Genomic DNA, 19,313 nt, shown 5'->3' with positions numbered 1-19,313 from the left:
CACAGATTTCACTGTTATAATAGCATAATATTGTATTAATATTGGTCGTAGGCTGTTTACACTGTGTCCTTGTGTGTGTGCGTGTGTGTGTACGTGCGACGTGTGTGTGCCTGCATGGATCTCTGCTATCCACTTAAAATGTATTGGGAAATTACAACACACAAGGCCCAAACACACTGTGTTTTTTTTGTGCGTGTGTGTGTGGTTTAATAGTCAGTATATACAAAGTCTAAGTGGGAACCCAGTCCTGCTTTATTGCCAAGGTTTCAGCTGAAGCTCCTTCAGTCACACCCTGTACATGGGTCAGTCAACTTTAGAAACTATGCTTCTTCTTTACCAAGTCAACCCCAGTGTTTATCACTGCAGCGAATTATTGATAAACACAGCATTTTATATACAGCATAGCATTTCACACTAAGGATGGATATTGCTCTGGGGAATAGGGTGTGTTCAGAGTTGTGCTGCATACACAGGACTATTTACAGGTGCTCATGCAGAAATGTCGGTTAAAAACATACGAATTGAAGACAGTTAGGTAAACTACTTAGAAACAATGTTAACAATTATAGATTAAACAACATGAACACATTCTGATATTCTTGAAATAACCACCGTTTTGAAGAGGACATCTCTGCCTTAACAGGGGATTTCTGTTTGTGTGTGTGTGTGTGTGTGTGTGTGTGTGTGTGTGTGTGTGTGTGTGTAAGTAAGTGTGTGTGTGGGCACCTGCTTAGCTATTACCTAACTTTGTCTCCCATACTGCGATGGGTCAGGTCCTGAGTTAAGCACCAGTTTCACTTCTCTTTGGTTTAAGAGTCAATCGAACAAATGTGACCAAAAGAAACATCAACATAACGACATGCTACAGTAAAGTTTCTAGAAGGCAGTGTACTGAAATTACCTACAACACTGTAATATATTCAGTATACTCACTAAGGCTGGGAGGGTTATTAGTCCTATCACAGTGCATTTATGGCTTAAGTAAGTCTTCACATTTACCTTTTGAGGTTGTAAATGTCAATAGTGGTCAACAAACTCCCCTCTTAAAAAAAAAAAAAAAAAAAAAAAAGTGGACCTTCCCAGTATTATTCGAATATAAAAATAAGGTACAGGTGCATAAAAATAAAATATTGATATGTGACATATTAAGACATCATATGTCTTTAAAGACACAAAATTGGGTGTGCTGTCTATATTTTACAGGCAGGTGGTCGTTGGGCATGCGTTCGGGGTGATCCAGGCAGTGTGTACATCACAAGACTGCGTAGCAGCCATGAAATCTGGGATCAGGCTGACAGTCAGTGCGAACAGTCTGAGAGAATTGGGGATTTCACAGGGCTTATCCTGAGTGGAACAGCTGCAGTGAGAGTGCTGAGATTTATCCGTGCTATCAGTGCCCTATGTCTAATCTTCGTGGCTGTCACATTAACAGCTTCACATATTAACCTGAAAGGAACAACACCATGAGTGGGCCTATGCAGCTCTCTGTGACGTATACTCTGATTATGGATGTTTACTTTAAATGCTATTAGATTCATTATTTATCAAATAACATGGGTTGCTTGGATAGCGTTTATATACACTGGATCTAGAAAAAAATGCTTTTGTTTCGATAGCTATTTGTTTGGTTTTCAGTGTTGTCGAGGCTTGAAGGCTTTCTAATGGGTTCACTGTGTTCCCCTGAAGAATGTTTGGTCTGCATCGCTGCATTGTAAATATTACCCGATTTTAAAGGCAACACCCATGCTTAGTCTATCTCACTAGATGGACATAAATTTACCACCACGGATTACTGGCATGATTGGATTATGCACAATAATATGTCAGTGGTGCACTCAAATGGATTTGCTTTTTCTTCTTTAAACAACCAGTACGAAGGCACTTGTAAGGGGGTGGGGTAAATTATGCAAAAATAGTTAAAACTATATATGACACTCTGGATATTCTCTCTGCAGAACAGGACTATATCAATGCATAGATAAGTTTAAGTCACTTTGCCGAAGTGCGGAAGCAATTACTTCACATAGTTGCTCCCTTTTTTATAGGAATGCTGGGCCACTCAGAAAAGTAGGAAACTGATTTACAGGAGAGATCCAATATTCCAATGCTCTCCAATTGTCTTAAAATTCCAAAGATGCTACTTTCCCTTTTGCCCTAAATCCCTTTTCCGTCCAGGTCAGAAGCTCTTAAGATCGTTCATATGTGCTTTGTTATGCATGCTATATACACTAGTCACACTTATTACACAGGTTAAGGGTATAATTGCAACACTCTTTTGAAATTTTCTTTGGGTTTTACTTACATACAAAAACAAATAAATAAAAATCTCTTTTTTTGGTTTTCAATGGACTGGTTGGCTCGGAAGATGAATAAAAAAAGATTTCTTTCATATAAATACTGCACTGTTACGTGAGTGTGTCCTTGGTTGGAACAAATTATAAATAACACAGTTTTACTTTTTTTTTAAATGGCTATACTGCTAAATCTGTAGAGAAAGGCACTTAGGACAGACAGTGCACCTGTGTGCATTTTTCTGGCTAAAGGTCTCTTTCCTCCTGTGTCTGAGGTGCAGGTTCACTAAAAATGAGGTGAGAGTTAATATAATGTGGGCAGCATTCAGGCATTTGGTTATGTGTCATAGCTGAGCATCTGAGCTCTGCTGATGGAAGACAAAGTTGGTGGTCTCCTTTCTAGCTGGGGGAGTAGCGATCAATGGTGCGTGCCTCTGCAGGGAGATGTTGAGAGGCAGGTGGAACTGACAGGACATCCATCTTATCATGAGTGAGGCCTAGGTGCTCTGCAGTCAGTTTGGACAGTGGATAAAGGCTCTCTATGGCCTTGGCATCAGCCAGCAACTGCTGAGAGGCCTGTGCAAGAAGCTCTGAGGCCTTCTCCTGTTTCAGGCCAAGATGTTCTGCTGCATACTTACTAAGGGGAAAGATACCCTCAGAGAAGTCCATCTTCAGCTTGCCATCAGATATAAATCCCCCACCATTTCCTCCACTGCTGTGCATTTTCATGTGACTAATGAGGTTTCGCTGCTGGGCAAATTTGCCACCACACACCTGGCACTCGTATGGCTTTTCACCGGAGTGAATGCGCATATGCTCAGTGAGCCTGTACTGCCTTGTGAAACGCATGCCACAGGCATCACAGGCAAAAGGCTTCAAGCCCAGGTGACTACGCATGTGGCGAGTCATTGTGCCACGCTGGGTGAATTTTTTGCCACAGATGCTGCAGGGGTAAGGGCGGGTCAGCCAGTGGGTCTTCTCATGCTGTCTTAGGGTGGCTGGATCTTTGTAGGTTTTGTCACAGGAGGCACAGCGATATGGCCGAATCATTTCCCCAATGCCCACTGGATGTAGGTTCTGCCCTGATTTACTGTCTAAGTAGGAGCTGTGAAGGCTTCCGGTGCTGTTTAGGTTTGTGGGTCCATTGGTGATGGCGGGTTTGTCAGTGCCATTGCTGTTTGGGTTTTCTAGCTCTCCCACATGGTTGAGATCCTCTTCTGCATGGGTTTCTACATGAGCATTGAGTTGCTCAGAGCTGGGGAACCCTTTTCCACATGGGATGCATACATAAAGGTTATCTCCAAAACTTTCTGGCTCATAGGGCATATGATACCTTCCACGGGGACCAGGGGGTGATGGCCGGCCTTCGCTGCTGCCTGTTTCTTCACTGCCTGTCCCATTTTCATCTTCTCCATCACATGCTGGCCTGTCATAGCCTCCCTCACTCAGGTTCAACTTCTCCTCATTGTTTTTGTGGTGATTCATATGTTGGTGGTGTGTCTCTTTATCCTGCTCACCCATGCCCCCACTATCATCTTCCTCATCATCCTCATCTTCGTCCTCCACACTGTAGGTCATGGGCTCATTCTTGACCCAGCGGTAAATGTTGGATCCATCCCTGCTGCGATCTCCTGGTTCTTCAGAGGGCTCTGGGCTTGGTGGGCAGGGGTAAGCCTCCTGGCCCTGTGAACTTGAACGCTGAAAACGAGGGAGTTGGGGCAGTGGGTTGAGGAGGGGAAAAGACCGTGGAGTGAGAGAGCCAGTGTGGTGCGCAGCTTCCATTTTCCCGGGTCCATCAGAAGGGCTAAGCAGAGGGCTTGTGCGGTGACTCAGTTCCCCCTCTGGCTCCTCATTAGGGTGACTCAGATGAGGATGTGTAGAATGTTGCTGGGAGCTGGGGCTCTTCTTGGACAGGTCTAGGCCATATATGGGTGAGCAGTTCCTGTCAGCAGAAGGCAAACGTAGACCTGGCTGTGGAGGCAGGGTTGCTTGAGTATGAGGGTAGGGCTGTTGGCCCTGTGTAGGGATTGGTGCATAAATCTCTCCTACATGGGGGGCCAGGGAGTGTGGTGGTATATCTTCCAATGAAGGGCCTCGAGGTGTGCTCATCACCCCACCAGGAAAGCAGGGCTGTATTACTGGAGTGGACACTCGCAGCCTTCCCCCCAACATGCCACTTGGGCTCATTTTATTGTAAGGCAGAAACCCAGATGTGGGTCGTAAGTGGTATTTCCCATTTCTTTTTAGCTTTTTTTTGCACAAGGCTACCAAGTCCAACAGCTGCAAATAACTAGCAGCTGCTAGCACTGCACCTATGTTGGGCTCTGTGGGAGAGGTGGGGTCACCTTCAGCTAAACGTCCTGTGTATATATAGTCAAGGATGACTCTGAAAACACCTGGACTCACCATCTCATGGTCCAGGTTGATGAGGTTGTCGTGGACAACAAGGGATTTAAGGTAGAGGCTGCTGGCAGCCAGAATGTTCTTATGAGCACGAAATAGAGCATTTTGCACCACTATGATGACATCACACAAGAAGCCTTTGGTGCGTTGCGTGTTCAGTTGCAAGAGGAGGTGCCTAGCATGACTTGGGACTTCCATGGCATCCAGCATTGTCTTCAGTCCACCACCTGAAACAGTAAGAAAAGACATTCAGACCTTTCCTAAGAACCTCTATATGAACTCTTGTACACTGTTGGGTTTTTTAAAATGATGTCAAAGTCTAAAGTACAGCTGGAAAGCAGCACAGTAAACTGACACTTCAGTTCAGGATGTCATTCTCAGGCCAAATAGTCTTGTTTAATAAGTATTGATCAAAAAGATCACTTGAGGCCAATAACTTCAGAAGAGTACCTGAGGGAAGTTCTACATATATTACTGGTTGGCCAGTTATATATACTGAATGCACAGTCCAAATATGGTCCCTGTGGTTCACAGTCATGCTGTCTTTGCAGAAAGCGAATGTCAAAAATATTTTTAAGCCATGGTCCATAAAAGGTCTAAATTAATATTTATAATTGAGTAATGTTATAAATGAAAAGGGGCAACAGTGTTCAAACCTCACATTAAAACACTGCGGAAGGCATAGGTGAAAATGAAATTATTAATGAGTTTTCATATTGCTGTCTTTCTGATAAAGCATTCCAGAGGTGGTGTGTGAAGTTTTAAACAAAGTCTTACTGAAGGTTTTGCAAGTGTGACGAACAGCAGGTATAAACCAGTGGGACAAAAATGTGTCCAATAAAAGATAGGACACTCGTCTCTCTTTCAGCTCGGTCAAATAAGGAACTATAGGCACACTTGATTTAAATTGCTGGGACACAAAATGAATCTTTATCAACATTATATGTAAAATAGTAATTATTATCAGAGTTGATTGACAAAATTAATATCTCTGCTCTTAAACATACAAATCCCTATTGCATGCCATATTCATTTACCAGGATGTGTTGTTTAAACAAAACTACAGAGTGCGTGTACTTTATAGACAAGATTAAACAGTTTTCTGGGGTCCCCTAGGGCTTGACTTCAGTGATGGGAAACCAGCAGCTAAATAAATAAGGTCAGCCATAGTCATCCCGACATTAGTTCATCCTCTCTTTGTTTATATCTTTGCACGTTCGCGTCTCTAGAAAGGAATAAGGAAGTCTGTATTTATAAGTTTCATTTTATTTTTTCCTTTACTTCTGTACCGATCAGATAGATGACACTGTAAACTCTTCGTTAATGTTATATGTCAGTTATAATGTCAACTTATTCGGTATGTAATAGTGCATGCACGACGATCAGTGTGGTTTTATATGCAATGAAAGCAAGTTCTGTAGGTTATGTTTTTTTTTTGTTTGTTTTTTGTTTTGGTTTTTTATTCATTCTACCAATTCAGGATGATCAGTGTATCAAAATGGCAGTAGGGCAAAAAATGAATAATTGAAACGCACTGATCTCTCCCTCACACTTCTCTACACACGGAGTTGCACTCCGGACACACAGGCGGTGTGTGTCGCGCGACCTGCTTTAATGCGCGCGCGCAGCCTGATAAAGTGCGTCTACGCATGAACGTAGAGACACGCTCCTAAAGCTGATCTCACACTTATCCGCATTCTGGCGATGATATAGTTACTTTTGTGAGAAGACTATAAGTTAACGAGTGACCAGTCTGGCACAAATCAAGCAGCTTGCGAACATAAAAAAGTAAAACTGTCATTTACACAAAAATAACGGCCAAGAGTAGTCAAGCCACAGCACGAAAAGAAAATTAAGATAATATCAATCATAAGTCTTTAGCTCTACGGTACACCTGTAGCACTAAGTGCATATCCGCTTTTTTCTAAAAAAAAAAAATGCATTTTACGCATTTTTATTTCTAGCATGTAGGGATACTCCTAATAAATTATCTCAATATCAATATATACAAAAATATAAACAATTTTACAAAAAAAACTTTTTTTCAGTTTAAAAGTATATAGCACCTTTGTGAGCCTAGATCTTTATTTATACCAAATCCTTAATCCAGATTATTGTAGTGCGCCATTAGTGGCTGAGATGACATTGATATGTGCGCAATGATAGTGCGCATTTTCTGCATTTCTTCCCAGATCGGTCGTCGAGGAAAAGAAAGCCACTGCTTGGGGTTTGCCTCGGTAATATCCTTCAGTAATCCCCGAGCCTGGCGCATCATCTCATCTTTTGCAGGTGTAATATAACGCGAAAAGTGAAAGGGTTACATCTTTCTTATTTAACAACGACAGTGTTTGAAGAGGGAAAAAAGAAACATTGCGGGTTGTGTCATTGCTTACAAGTTGATTAAAAAAAATACACAAAAAAACAGCAATATCTAAAAGTTTGTGTTTGAAGTTTATGATAATATGAGCAATAAAATCAGAATCTAAGTAAATAGAATGTTGCATTTTTTTGTCGATTAGGGCATTAAAAGTTAAGGCTCAGAGCGTCGAGTCAAAAAGGGGAAGCGGTAGCATAAGTAAATCATGTTTCAAAAGCTTTGTTTGAACTCCACGCGTAAACACTTATATCCTCCTGTACACGGCCCCTGCGCTCTTTACAAACCATCAGTAGACGAATGGGTCTCTTCTGCAGTCGAAAATAAACCACCACCAACGGAATGTCAAATATATCACATACCGATCCTTACATTTACCTTGCAAGTCTTAAAACAAATGCTGATTATCTAAATACACATCATCTTAAACCTAACGATCACCTTTCAGGTCAACAATGTCTGCTTTAATGAATGAAGCCCGTTAAGTAAAACACTTCACCTATAAAAAAAAAAGTAAACAGGTGCAAACAAGAACGTTAGATATAAGAAGAGTCTTATTAATAATAATGATGATGATGATGATGATGATTATTATTATTATTATTATTATTATTATTATTATTATTATTATTATAAAGACACTGCATATAAGAAGCAATCAGTATTGAGTCAAGTAACAATTATTCCCAAATGACAATATCCCTATTCCCAATATATAGTCTTGGTGTGATGGACTAATTTGCTATATTTGGTATGATCCATGCTCTTGCTTAAGGCCGGCCCGTGGGTCCTATTTTGGACGGTTTGGTATTCATTAGGTCCTGTGTTTTGTCTGTGTTGTCACTTGGCTAGTTTTTGGGTTGAGGCAGGGGTCTCAATATGAGGGAATTAAAGTCTGTCTGTACCTACAGTACATCACTCTGACTTCCTTTCTCTCTCTCTCTCTCTCTCTCTCTCTCTCCCTCCCTCTCTCATTCCCTTTCTTACTCTCTCTGTCTGTCTGTCTCTGTCTCCTTCCGCCCTCGAACTGTCTATCAGCTCTTGACCACAAATCCATCTTCAATCTTCCAACTTCTTTCCTCACTACGATGGCTAAATACGTATTTACAGGTAGGTTTAATAATAGTTCTATGCGATATATAGTTATATTTATAATAGTTATAATAGTTATCATTTATAAAGTTCAGTCTCGGAACCCAGTATTGTATAACATGATTTAACGCCTCAGCTGGGAATAGAAAACTGTCATTGTAGATGATGTGCGCTTCAAGAATGTCTTCGAGCGTAAATGAGCCCTATAAAATTATTTACGCGTAATAACATAGCACAAATAAATTCATTAAAGAATAACACGTTTGGCGTAAAAAACGTTTTTGTATACTAGTGCCGAGGTGACCGAGATTCATTAATACACCTACAGAAAGAATCTAAAGTGATGTCAAATACATTATCATCTAAAGTAATGTCAAATACATTGACAAAATGCCTCGATCATATCATTTAAATGACCATTTAGGACTATGCGTGTGAATACTTATAAAATAATAAATAAATAAAGCTTTTACTTATTTCAGCAGCTTTTTAAGGTCAGGACCTTTTATAAATTAGATTTCTCCAGAGAAGCACCATGAAGTGAAGTGAAGGCGCTTTCAGTCAATGCAGAGACAAGATCTGACACAGTCCTTTTTATGCCCTGATGCGCGCACAATTGAGCTGCTCGGAGGAGAAAGTGCAAGCAGCGGCGCTCTCGCTATCTCTGTCCCTCGGCAACACACACACACACACACACACACACACACACACCAAGTTCATTCACAAATCCCGTTAACACCGCTACACTCGTTTTTATCACACCAGCTCAACTTTCAATCACATTTTGCAACTTTTTCCTCCAGGCAAAGAAAGTCACCTCAGTGTACCAGTCTAACTTAGAAGCTCAACGCCGAAACTATTTCTCTGCTCTTTCTCTAAAGCTCCTGAACACATCTCTTTATTTTGCACCACTGTAAGCAGCTGCATTTTGCAAACACTATTTGAAGTATTTCTTTAAAACATTCAAAATGTTCCCATTTTGTAGACATGCACACCAGGACAAAAACAAATCACATAGTTGAAGGATATGCTCTTTACATAGCACTTATATACTGCAATTCCTTATTTCAAATTCATGTTCCTGATTCCTTCACCTTCACTTCACTGCCTGTAAAGGTAATGAGCTCAAGTGACAGAGGTTGCGGTTGCATTTTTCACAGTGTTTTTGTCCCTATTTCACACATTGGCAGTAGTTGAGAAAATAATTCTGCACGTGCTTTGGTTTGTGAGAACAATACGCAGTCGCATCAGCATCCATGCCTGACCAATCTTAACCAATATCATCTCATTATAAAGTAAAACACCACGCACTTTCGTACTCATACTGCGACTTATCACTTGGCAAAGTGCTGAAATGAACCAAAGATCTCTACAAAAAGCTACATTCGGTGTTTGATCCGAATTAGATAGATTATTCAACTAATTACTGCTGAAGCATAATAACTAATCGATATAAAGTTATTACACTTTGGGGAATTCCATTTGTATCTGCTCATAACGTGGAAAGCGTAAAAAATGACCATGCCATCCAAGCAGAAACGATTTAACTTTATACCGTAGCATTCAAATAATAATGATAATAAATAAATAAACGAAAGCAGGGATTGATGGAATAAGGGTTATATAAGTGGGTTTATCGAAGTTGCAGGTTAGAAAAAAAAACCTTCGTAAAAAACATTTATAAAATATATACATAAACATATTATATATAAATGTATATATAAATGTATATATACACACACACATATATACATAAGGAGTTACCTGGATACCCGAGATCTTCTGCCATCCGCTCCGAGTCTCCGGTAATGATCATCTCAGCGCTCTAATGCATGCATTTCTGACGTCTCAACTCTGAACTGCCAGCCTCCAAAAACCATGCCAGTTTTCCGCACACGACTGCCAACACTTTTTTTAAGGTTATTAATTGCTTTGAATGTTGTTCGCCCTCCCTCTCTCTCTCTCTCTCTCTCTCTCTCTCTCTCTCTGTTGTCAGGATTGCTTGTTCACTCTCCACCTCTTTCCCTCCTCCTATAAAATATGTGCCCTCGCTACAGCATGACTTTTTTTCTTATTTGTAGTAATTTTCTTTATTTTTTTTTGCGTGTGAAAGAGTGTGTGAAATATATATATAAAAGCGAATGGCGAACGATCTAGCTGTGTGTGTGTGTGTGTGTGTGTGTGTGTGTGTGTGTGTGTGTGTGTGTGTGTGTGTGTGTGTGTGTGTGTGTGATGTCAGTCTACTATAAAACTCAAAAGGTAAAAGCAAGGGCAGGAACTAACAGTGACCCCAACTTGAACTTGACAAAAACTCCGTTTGCCTCGCCTTAAAGAGACAGGCGTTTTACAGTATATCACACCCTGCTCAGTTCTGTAGAAAAGCAGTCCTACAGAACAACCAGATATCATCATCATGTACAACTCTGGAGGGGAAAAAGGACAAAAAAACCCGAATGGTGCTTGTGTTGGCTGTGAATTGTGCCCTCATATGTCTCATAAACATCCTCGCTTTAAAAAGTTTTAATTAACTATAATTCATTGGGGAAATAAACTTTGTAGAATGATGACTGGGACATTACAGAGATTTAAGATAGGTTGTAATATTTATTTTCCATTGGTTTTATAGATTTTTTTAATTATAAAAAATAATTATGATAATATCTAATTCATTATTTGATTAAGACTAAACAATCCAGCTGTATTTGTTTTCTTTCCAAAAGTTTTTTTTTTTTTTTTTTATTATCCTGACTTGTTCAATGTTTGATTTTATTTAATTTTATTCGGTTGATTGTTTTTATTTTTCTGATCTTACCTTCTCAGTGATTCGCTTTTTATGAATGGATATTGTAGACATATTCTTACTTACTGTATGAATTTATGAGTAAATAAATGTAAAATGAATACATATAGAAATACATGTTAGGAACTATCGGCTAAACCACTGTAAAATATGCAAACAACTTTTTTTTTAATTTTTGCTAAATGAACTGCTTTAAATATATTCAACCTGACATTTTGGGGGGATTTTATTTATATTGAATTTACCTTTTTTAAGATGCACAGATGAGGTATATAGATGTATAACTATGAGTAACAGATTGTAAGATATTTAGTGAAGGATTAGTCTTTTCTAGTAAGGATCTACCACTAATCATTCAGGAAAATTTTAAAAGAAAGAAAGAAAGAAAGAAAGAAAGAAAGAAAGAAAGAAAGAAAGAAAGAAAGAGTTTGCTGTTTTTCTCTTGGCCTGAAACTTGGTCCACAGAGGTGTAAAAAAATCTTACATCTTACGTCTTTAACACGTACACCTTCGTACAGGAAACTGTCCTATCAGTAATCTACTTTACTGGGACAAATTTAAATATTTAAATTGTATACAAATAAATTATATCCTGCAGATTATTAGCTATTTGGTGCTATTTTGTAGCGTTTTTTTTAATATACTTAATTTTCTGTTTTTCTGTCTGTCGCCTTAATAATGATTAGAACAACAATAAAATGAATTATCAATAATATTATTATTAAGTCGCAATCAAATCTCCAGCCAAGTTCAGACGCAGCAGACGCGACTGGGTGTCCGGCGTCTCCATGGTAACGGCGCACTGGTCTCGCGCTCACTGAGCTCACCTAAACATGGCCGCCGCAGGTAGGCTACACTTGGGCTCCGTCCCAAACCGCTCACCACTGAACTGAACAGTATGTCCAAAAACAGCAAACTATTCGGACATGCTCTTTAGTATGCGGATTAGAACGCAGCCACAAGTGGTACTTTAGAATACACTCTCCCTGCCCCCCTTTTTTTTTTTGAAACCCACCTCGGAGTCATGTCTGATGGACCGCTCGGCTGAGTTTTCTCTCTGCAGGATTTCCTCATCCACAGATATCCAAAAAACAGTCCTCTGCTGATCGCTACCTTGAGTTATGGTGGACTCGTCTTCGCCTCTTCTTCTTCTTCTTCCTCTTCTCTCTCTCTCTCTCTCTCTCTCTCTCTCTCTCTCTCGCTCGCTCTCTTTTGACTCCGCACGTGCCGCGGTTTGTATCGGACGTTCCGGTTGGAGCTGCTCTCGGTGCTGACTGTAGCGACCTGCTGACCGCGCGCGCAGCGACACCTACCGGTTACCGTGTGCGCACGGCCTTCCACGTAGAGCGGCAGCGGGCAGCATGGCCAAACTCTGACATCTCATCATCTCATTCATGCAGTTATTCATGCACATGTTTATCTAACAGTGTATATATGTACATGAACATATATGTTCTTGTCTGGTCCTTCTAACCCGATCTGCATGAGGACTAGATGTAATGCGGCAGGTGCTCCTCGATCTCCTGATATACATAAAGAAGTTCAAGTCACCTTTAACCCTGTATACCAATTCAACGGATAAACAGTGTACTGTTTTTTTACTCTTTTATATACTCGGTTATATTAATAGGCTATTAAAATGTATAGATTAAATTACATTTCTATATTAATAGTGGCAGGATATATTATGAGTTACAGCTGGTTTGTTTTGAGCTGAGTTCAATTTGTAGTTAGCAAACAAGAACTTTTTCTGTAATTAATAACAATAATAATAATAATAATAATAATAATAAATATTATGATCAAATCTTATATATTAAAGATAATACAAACATTAAGATTTGCAGCATCATATTTGTTCACTTCAGGTTAGAGAGTTTTCTTTTGCGGATCCTTTTTGTAATTTATTTTATTTAATTCTTTACCCTTTCAGAAAGAGTTCTAAGAAGAACCCTGGTATCTGTACATTTCCAATAACCCTTTAAAGAACTATTGAAAAACTTTTTTTCTTTTGTCTGAGTGTACTTGGCTTTGTAGTTATTGAGGTTTGGATTCAGCCCAATTTAAGTGATTAGGCAATTAGGTTTATAAAAACTGTGACAACCTCAATAGTGGCGGATCCTTACCACAGGAACGTCATTTTAAAAAGTGCAGACTCCTGGCAATACTTCATCTACCTCTGAGAGATTTCCGACCTCTTTTGAGAACGATGATAACGTGATATGGTCACCAAAAAAGGTACTTTTGTAATGATTCATTGCTTTATCATTTGAACTAAGCTTACCCATATACTTAAAATTGAATGTCTTTTTTAAATAGATAAAAATTGTCATTTAGGGATTGTGAATGTGCACTGTGGAGACCCAAGCACTCTAACTTCCTGTGTCTGTGACATATCATTAGTCAATTCTAGCATTGTTATTAATTATACAATAACTTCAGACACTTCAGCAATTTCACACAGTTGTTGGCATCCAATAGAGTTCTGATATATTTGTATTGTCATATTCATTCACCTGGTTTTAGCAATATATAGGTTGATCGAGGGATACACTCACCTGACAGTAGTCTGTATGTCACTGTCTGTCCCTGACCTATGAATCACTTTAGCAGATGACTGATGTCCGTTCCAGGGCTTTTCCCTTGAATTACCCAAGATCAAGATGCTGCTCTTTCACTAGAGTGGTCAAAGTCACAGGAGTCCAGCTTAAAAGAAGCAGAGGTATTGTTTCTCACTTCCAGTTTCTCTTGATGAACTGTTGATAACCTCAGTGACATAGATAGGCAAAGCTAGACAAAGGACAGATGTGAGCCCCTTCAGCACCTGGCCGGTTTTCAGTTCACTTTTATCACCAAAGTGTGGAATATAATTCATAAGACATTAGTATCGATGGCAGAAACAGTGGTTAAAGATAGAACACAATAGCTAAGGAGAAAGCTGTAAGGTGCAGTATGATATTATACTGCTTGACCTTCTTGACATGGAGTCTAAAAATGAATGTGGGACATCATGGAGGTGTTTCCATATAGCAATCTTTAGAACAGTCTTCAGAACTGTAATTAGAAGAAATGAGTAAGAAATTGTATTGCATGCAGTCCTTAACTATGTTAACCACAATGATGGAAGGAAAACAAATGAAAACATCAATTTATTCATGGTTTATGTATATCAACATATTCATGGTGAGTCCAGAGCCTATCCTGCAAACACGGGGCATACAAACCAACACCATACAGTGTATACCACACAGTGTAAATATAAATGCTCAGTGTCATAAAATAGCAGCACAATTCTCAGATGCACTGTTCTTTATTATATGCTCTTTATCGAGGCCTCTGGCAGACTTAAATCCAACTTGTCAAAACACTATTTAAAGAAATCTCAGTTAAGACCGGTGTTGAGCGATGAACTCTAATTCAACTGTCAGCTCTTGCACACCTCCAGATCAATGCCGTAAGCAGTAATTTAATTTTAATAAACACAGAATATGCTGTGCACCTTCCTTATGGCATGGTGTTAAAAAAACCCAGGTAGATACAGAGCCACAATTATTACAATAGCCAGTTACTATATATATATATATATATATATATATATATATATATATATATATATATATATATATATATATAAATACCATGTGAGGAATCGTGATGTAAAAATCCCAAGTGGTTTAAAGTGGATTTTTGCAGAGGGCATTTTTTTTTCTCATTTCCTTGTTTTTTTGTTTGCAGTAACTAAGAATTTTTGCTGTTTCCTGAAATGAATTTTCTGCAATCTTTATTTGTATTCATTAATATTAAAGTCAGATCACACACCCCTTTGCAGCTTCATGGTTTGATTCTGACCTCAGGTGTCTGTCTGGGTGGAGTTATGAAGCATGTTCTCTCGGTGTGGGTTTTTTTCTGGCTTCTCCAGTTTTTTTTACCTCTGAAAAAAGTGTTAATCTACATTGTGCTAGATTTGAATGAGTGTGTGTCCGTCCTGACTCAGGGTGTATTCCTGCCTCACACTCAGTGTTCCTCGGAAAGGTTTTGAAACCCAGTGACCCGTGATACCTGATCAGGATGAAGCCATTACTGAAGATAAAAGAACAAATTAAGATAATGCATAAAATTATGTTTTTCATTTTGGAAAGTTATAAGTGGGTAGGGTAGTGAAAGGATTTAAGCACTGCAACGTCAGCTGCAGGGAAACTGCCAGACATAGCAATAGAAATAGATATTTCTGTTTTCTACTGTTTGTCCCTGAGCTCCACAGGGTCCACAGCATTGCATTTCAATGCACACTGGCAATGACTAATATCATTCCAATTAAGTTATTCTTACTCCGTACAGGCCTGGCAGGTGGCCTAAAATTGAAGCAGAAAGTTTGGGTGCAGGGATGAAGAGGGTAATGTTTAACCAGAGCATCCCTACCATGGCAGAATGTTGAGCCCTCTCTCTATTTGTGGTCTGCTCACATGGACGAACATTGACCAATTTCTGCCAGACACACTCTGTTTAAATGAGTATTACACCAAGATTAGTGCAGTAGGACTGTACAAATGCACCCAGGCTTAATTTACTCTACTCTATGTGCTGAGACAGCTTAAATGCATAGGAATGCACCATGCACTCATCTTCTTAGTCTTTAGTGAGAGGCTAACGTGACTCCATCCTTCAAGTGGGTGCTGCTTAGTGGAGATAAAAGTTTATTGGAAGGACTTTGGGTGATTGATATAGATGATATAAGAGCAGGCTTTAATTGGGCTTATTGGGATTGGCAAAAGGGCATGGGCACTGCTCGCTAGACAACTGTGTCTCTGTGGAACTCAGTGGCCCACTGGTGTGACTGTTTAAAATACCTATACAGGCATGTGTCTATCGTTACCAGATGTCACTTTGAAATGTGGCCTTTTTTGTGTCAGAGTGTTTAAGAGTGTGTCGTGTACAATGGCCCCATGCCTCCTGTGTGTGTGTCCTATGTTCTTGGCTGGTTCCCTTCTTTCCCAATGCCAGGTGCTACAGCAGTGGAAATAGTGGTTATGGGCTGTGTGTGCAGCCGGCCTGCCAGATGATAATCTGCAGGGCACATGGCTGTACTCTGAGCAATATTGGCTGTCTCCTTTATCCTCATTAGCCCAACACAGGCCAGCCATACGATCCACCTAATACACGCATACGCACACCGCAAAAAAGGAAGATTGGACTTTGTTTTGTGTCCTACGCTCAACCCTTGTTGAACCTCCTCCTTTTCTCTCCTCTCCACTATGTAAATCTCTTTTCTGGCTTAATTCTCACTGAAAACCATATGGTGTGTGACATCATGAGGCCAGGAAGTAGAGAGAGCAAGAGAGAGAGAGAGGGAAAGAAAGAGAGAGAAAGAGAGAGAGAGAGAGAGAGAGAGAGAGAGAGAGAGAGAGAGATTAAATGAGAGCAAGGGAAGGAGAACGATTTCACCACCAGGTCTCTGTGCAGTTATGTCAGCAGAGAGGCATGCTAGGAGGCCGCCTGGGGGGCAAGGGGAGCAGGTTGGAAGTGTTTCTGCTTTTCTAGATTTCACTCCCACCTGTATATTCAGGGTAAAGCAGGAAAAAAGTAGCAGGGATACTTGTGGCCTCAGTGAGAAAGGCTTTTCATTTTGGGGTTGTCTCTCTACTGGAATTGGTAATGTTTGCCCTCACTCATCATACACATGTATTCTTACTTTCATGCTATATCCTGTTGGCACTCTTCCTTTCTTGCTGGTGAATTTAAGTTTGGCATATGGAACACATGGATTTTATTGCCATATCATGGAATAAGTAAACATAACATCACTGAGAAACAATGTTTTGAGAGGTCTGAACACTACTGATGAAAGTCATTAGGCATAACTACTGATGAAAGCCTACACATACATCATGGGGACCTATAGTGTAGATTTGATCCTCCTCGAGCTTTTTATGAATGCAATGCATGCAGTATAGCATTGCGTGGAGACCTGGAAGAGAAGCAGAGTTGACATCTGGGATATACATTAAAAGACTTGCAATGTGAAAAACCGTTTGCACCGAGTTGCCTTAATGAGACAAAAGTGCACATTCTACATCTGTTTGTGTTGAACCATGAGATTTTCCATGTTTATACGCTATGATAGACAGAATCTAGGATTTCTCCTCCTACTCCTCAGTGGACTTCACGTCTGTTTCCGCTGCTCTCTTTTCGCCCCCACTCCCCACTCTGTCTTGCTCCATCTCAGCTCCATCCAACTGCTCCGCTCTGTTTATCTCTATCTCTCTCATCCTCTTAGTCTCTCTCACTGACGAGTCGCAATCTGCGCACCAGGCCTTTTTGTCTGACAACCTCCCTCCCCTCCTGCATTCGCTCGCTGGGTGAACTCTTCAGCTTTGTTGGGAGGTCCTGGTCTCCATACCACCACCACCACGATCCCCTTCCTGCCAGCTCTCTATCAGCACGTACACACACACACACACACACACACACACACACACACACACTACCCTTCTCCTCCTCCTCTGATTAATGGCAGAGCTGGGGAGTATGCCAGGCCAGTTTCTTGCTTAGTGAGGTGAAGGGAGAGAAAGGGAAGACAAGGCAAGGCGAGGCAGGGCTGCTGCAGCTGTGGTTTTGGAGTCTGTCTCTCGGCCCCTGCTCTGCCCCTTTTCTCTCTCCATCTCCTCTCTGGCCCCTCAAGGGACACACACTTTGGCCAGGCCCCAAGAACCAGGGAGTCAGGACCAGGGGTACAAAAAAGGGGAAACGAGAAAGCAAGACTGTGATGTATAGCGGGGGCGATTGCACGGGCAAATGAGGGTGAATTTAAGGGAAATGGCAGGATGTTCGAGTTTTTTGGCAGGAATTAACTATAGCTCAAAAAAGTTCATGGGACAACAGAAATGCCAGGAAAGATTTCAAAATACATAGATTATTCTTACATTGAAATGATATGTGGTGAGCTGATGAGAGTCGATGGGCTATTTATAGAGCATATTCTAATCCTTTAAGTTCAGAGGAAATTGCTTATGACATCAGAGAAACCCCTCAAGGAGTATTGTGTTCTTTTTTCAGGATATAAATGTTAGTGCTCTTAAATTTGCTTTAGAATAAAGCATAAGGAGGTGTTATACCATGTGGAATTCAGTATTCTGTGCAGTTCTGATGTACTCTCTCTCTTTTAATGTTTTATGAGCTGTAGGGCTGCGGTGTGCTGACCTCGTTCTCACCCCGGTGCCACCCAGCCAGTGCGGGACTCAGGCACGATTGGCCCCTGCCAAAACTCCACAGCGGCACATCTGCTATCCATAAACGCCAGCCACTCACTTCATCTCCCTCGCCCACCCCCTACCTCCTTCACTTCTCCTGTTGCTTAATTTTCTGTTTTGCCATCCGAGCAAGCCATGTACTGTTCTCCTGCCATCTTGCTGTTTTTTAAATTCTGCCCAAGCAAGTAACGGTTCTTCTTAGTCCTGTCCTTCCAACCCAATGATCCATCTCCCACTCTTTATCTTGCTCCAACGGAAAACTTTCTCACCCATTATATCCTAAACTGGAAGCCAGCTAAGTGTGGTGGCTGTGAATTAGGAGCCGCAGGACGATCCAGCTCCAAGCCAACACCATTAACCCATTCTGCTATTCCCATGGCCCATTACTATCACTGTCTGCATGAGATATCCTAATTATATCTCTCCAGGTTGGCTTTGTTGTGAGACAAAAATTACTTTCACTCAACACTCAGTAAACCGAACATTTCCTTCTGCAAAGGGCAGGGATGTTTTCGGGTGATCTGTACGGCTCTAGAGGAACGCTCCCCATCCACATTCCATTCATGTGTTGCTTAAAGTTAAGGACAATCTCCAGTGTGGGAGGATTAGATTTCCTCTCTAGATCATAAGCATTTGGCCAGGCGCACCACACCCATTAGCTTTAAAAAAGATGTGTTTAACACGTCCTCACTGAATACCCTGTGTGCACTATGGCTGAAAAAAAAGGAACAAAAAATAAATTGAGTGCCTTAACTTAAACCTTCCAGAGCTTCAAGTGCACCCCTAGGCAATAAAGAAGTATTACCCTTGTGCAATTGTTTTATCATTATTTTGACTTTTTCCACTGTAATCAAATTCATTGTACTATAAAAAAAAAAATCACACTGAACTTTTGCTCCCTTATATCCTGGATCATTTTGTCCTTTCCAAGCCCAAGCGTTCACCTTTTCTTTTCCCAGACATATTGGCATGAATCTATGGTGGGGTCCCAGCAGAACCCTGGGATGAATCATGTAGCAGCAAGCATGCAAGAGTACTGTCTTATGATAAATATTACAAATCATAAATTATTGTTTCTTAGAAAAATGGGGGATAAGAGCAGAGCG

At 40.5% G+C, this 19,313-nt stretch overlaps 1 protein-coding gene and 1 long non-coding RNA gene across 3 annotated transcripts; one reads left to right on the top strand and one right to left on the bottom strand.

Annotated features, from left to right (window-relative positions):
* Positions 1-230: 230 nt before the first annotated feature.
* hic1 (hypermethylated in cancer 1) lies at positions 231-12,590 on the bottom strand. Of its 2 annotated transcripts, none has more exons than XM_046863721.1 (2): positions 11,976-12,590; positions 231-4,921 (listed from the first exon to the last, which is right to left on the bottom strand). In XM_046863721.1, exon 2 carries the CDS (start codon positions 4,902-4,904, stop codon positions 2,691-2,693), a length of 2,214 nt encoding a protein of 737 aa, XP_046719677.1. In that variant the 5' UTR covers positions 4,905-4,921; positions 11,976-12,590; the 3' UTR covers positions 231-2,690. The 2 variants fall into 2 exon arrangements, with proteins under 2 accessions (XP_046719677.1, XP_046719676.1); XM_046863720.1 differs by lacking the exon at positions 11,976-12,590 and adding an exon at positions 9,925-10,318.
* LOC124395114 lies at positions 7,795-19,017 on the top strand. The gene is made up of 2 exons (XR_006927602.1): positions 7,795-8,178; positions 18,141-19,017. It is a non-coding gene; the product is annotated as an uncharacterized LOC124395114 (long non-coding RNA).
* Positions 19,018-19,313: the final 296 nt, after the last annotated feature.

Source organism: Silurus meridionalis, chromosome 12 (genome assembly GCF_014805685.1).
Source record: "Silurus meridionalis isolate SWU-2019-XX chromosome 12, ASM1480568v1, whole genome shotgun sequence".
Classification (NCBI taxonomy): Eukaryota; Metazoa; Chordata; class Actinopteri; order Siluriformes; family Siluridae; genus Silurus; species Silurus meridionalis.
This window is presented reverse-complemented; position numbering and strand designations above follow the sequence as displayed.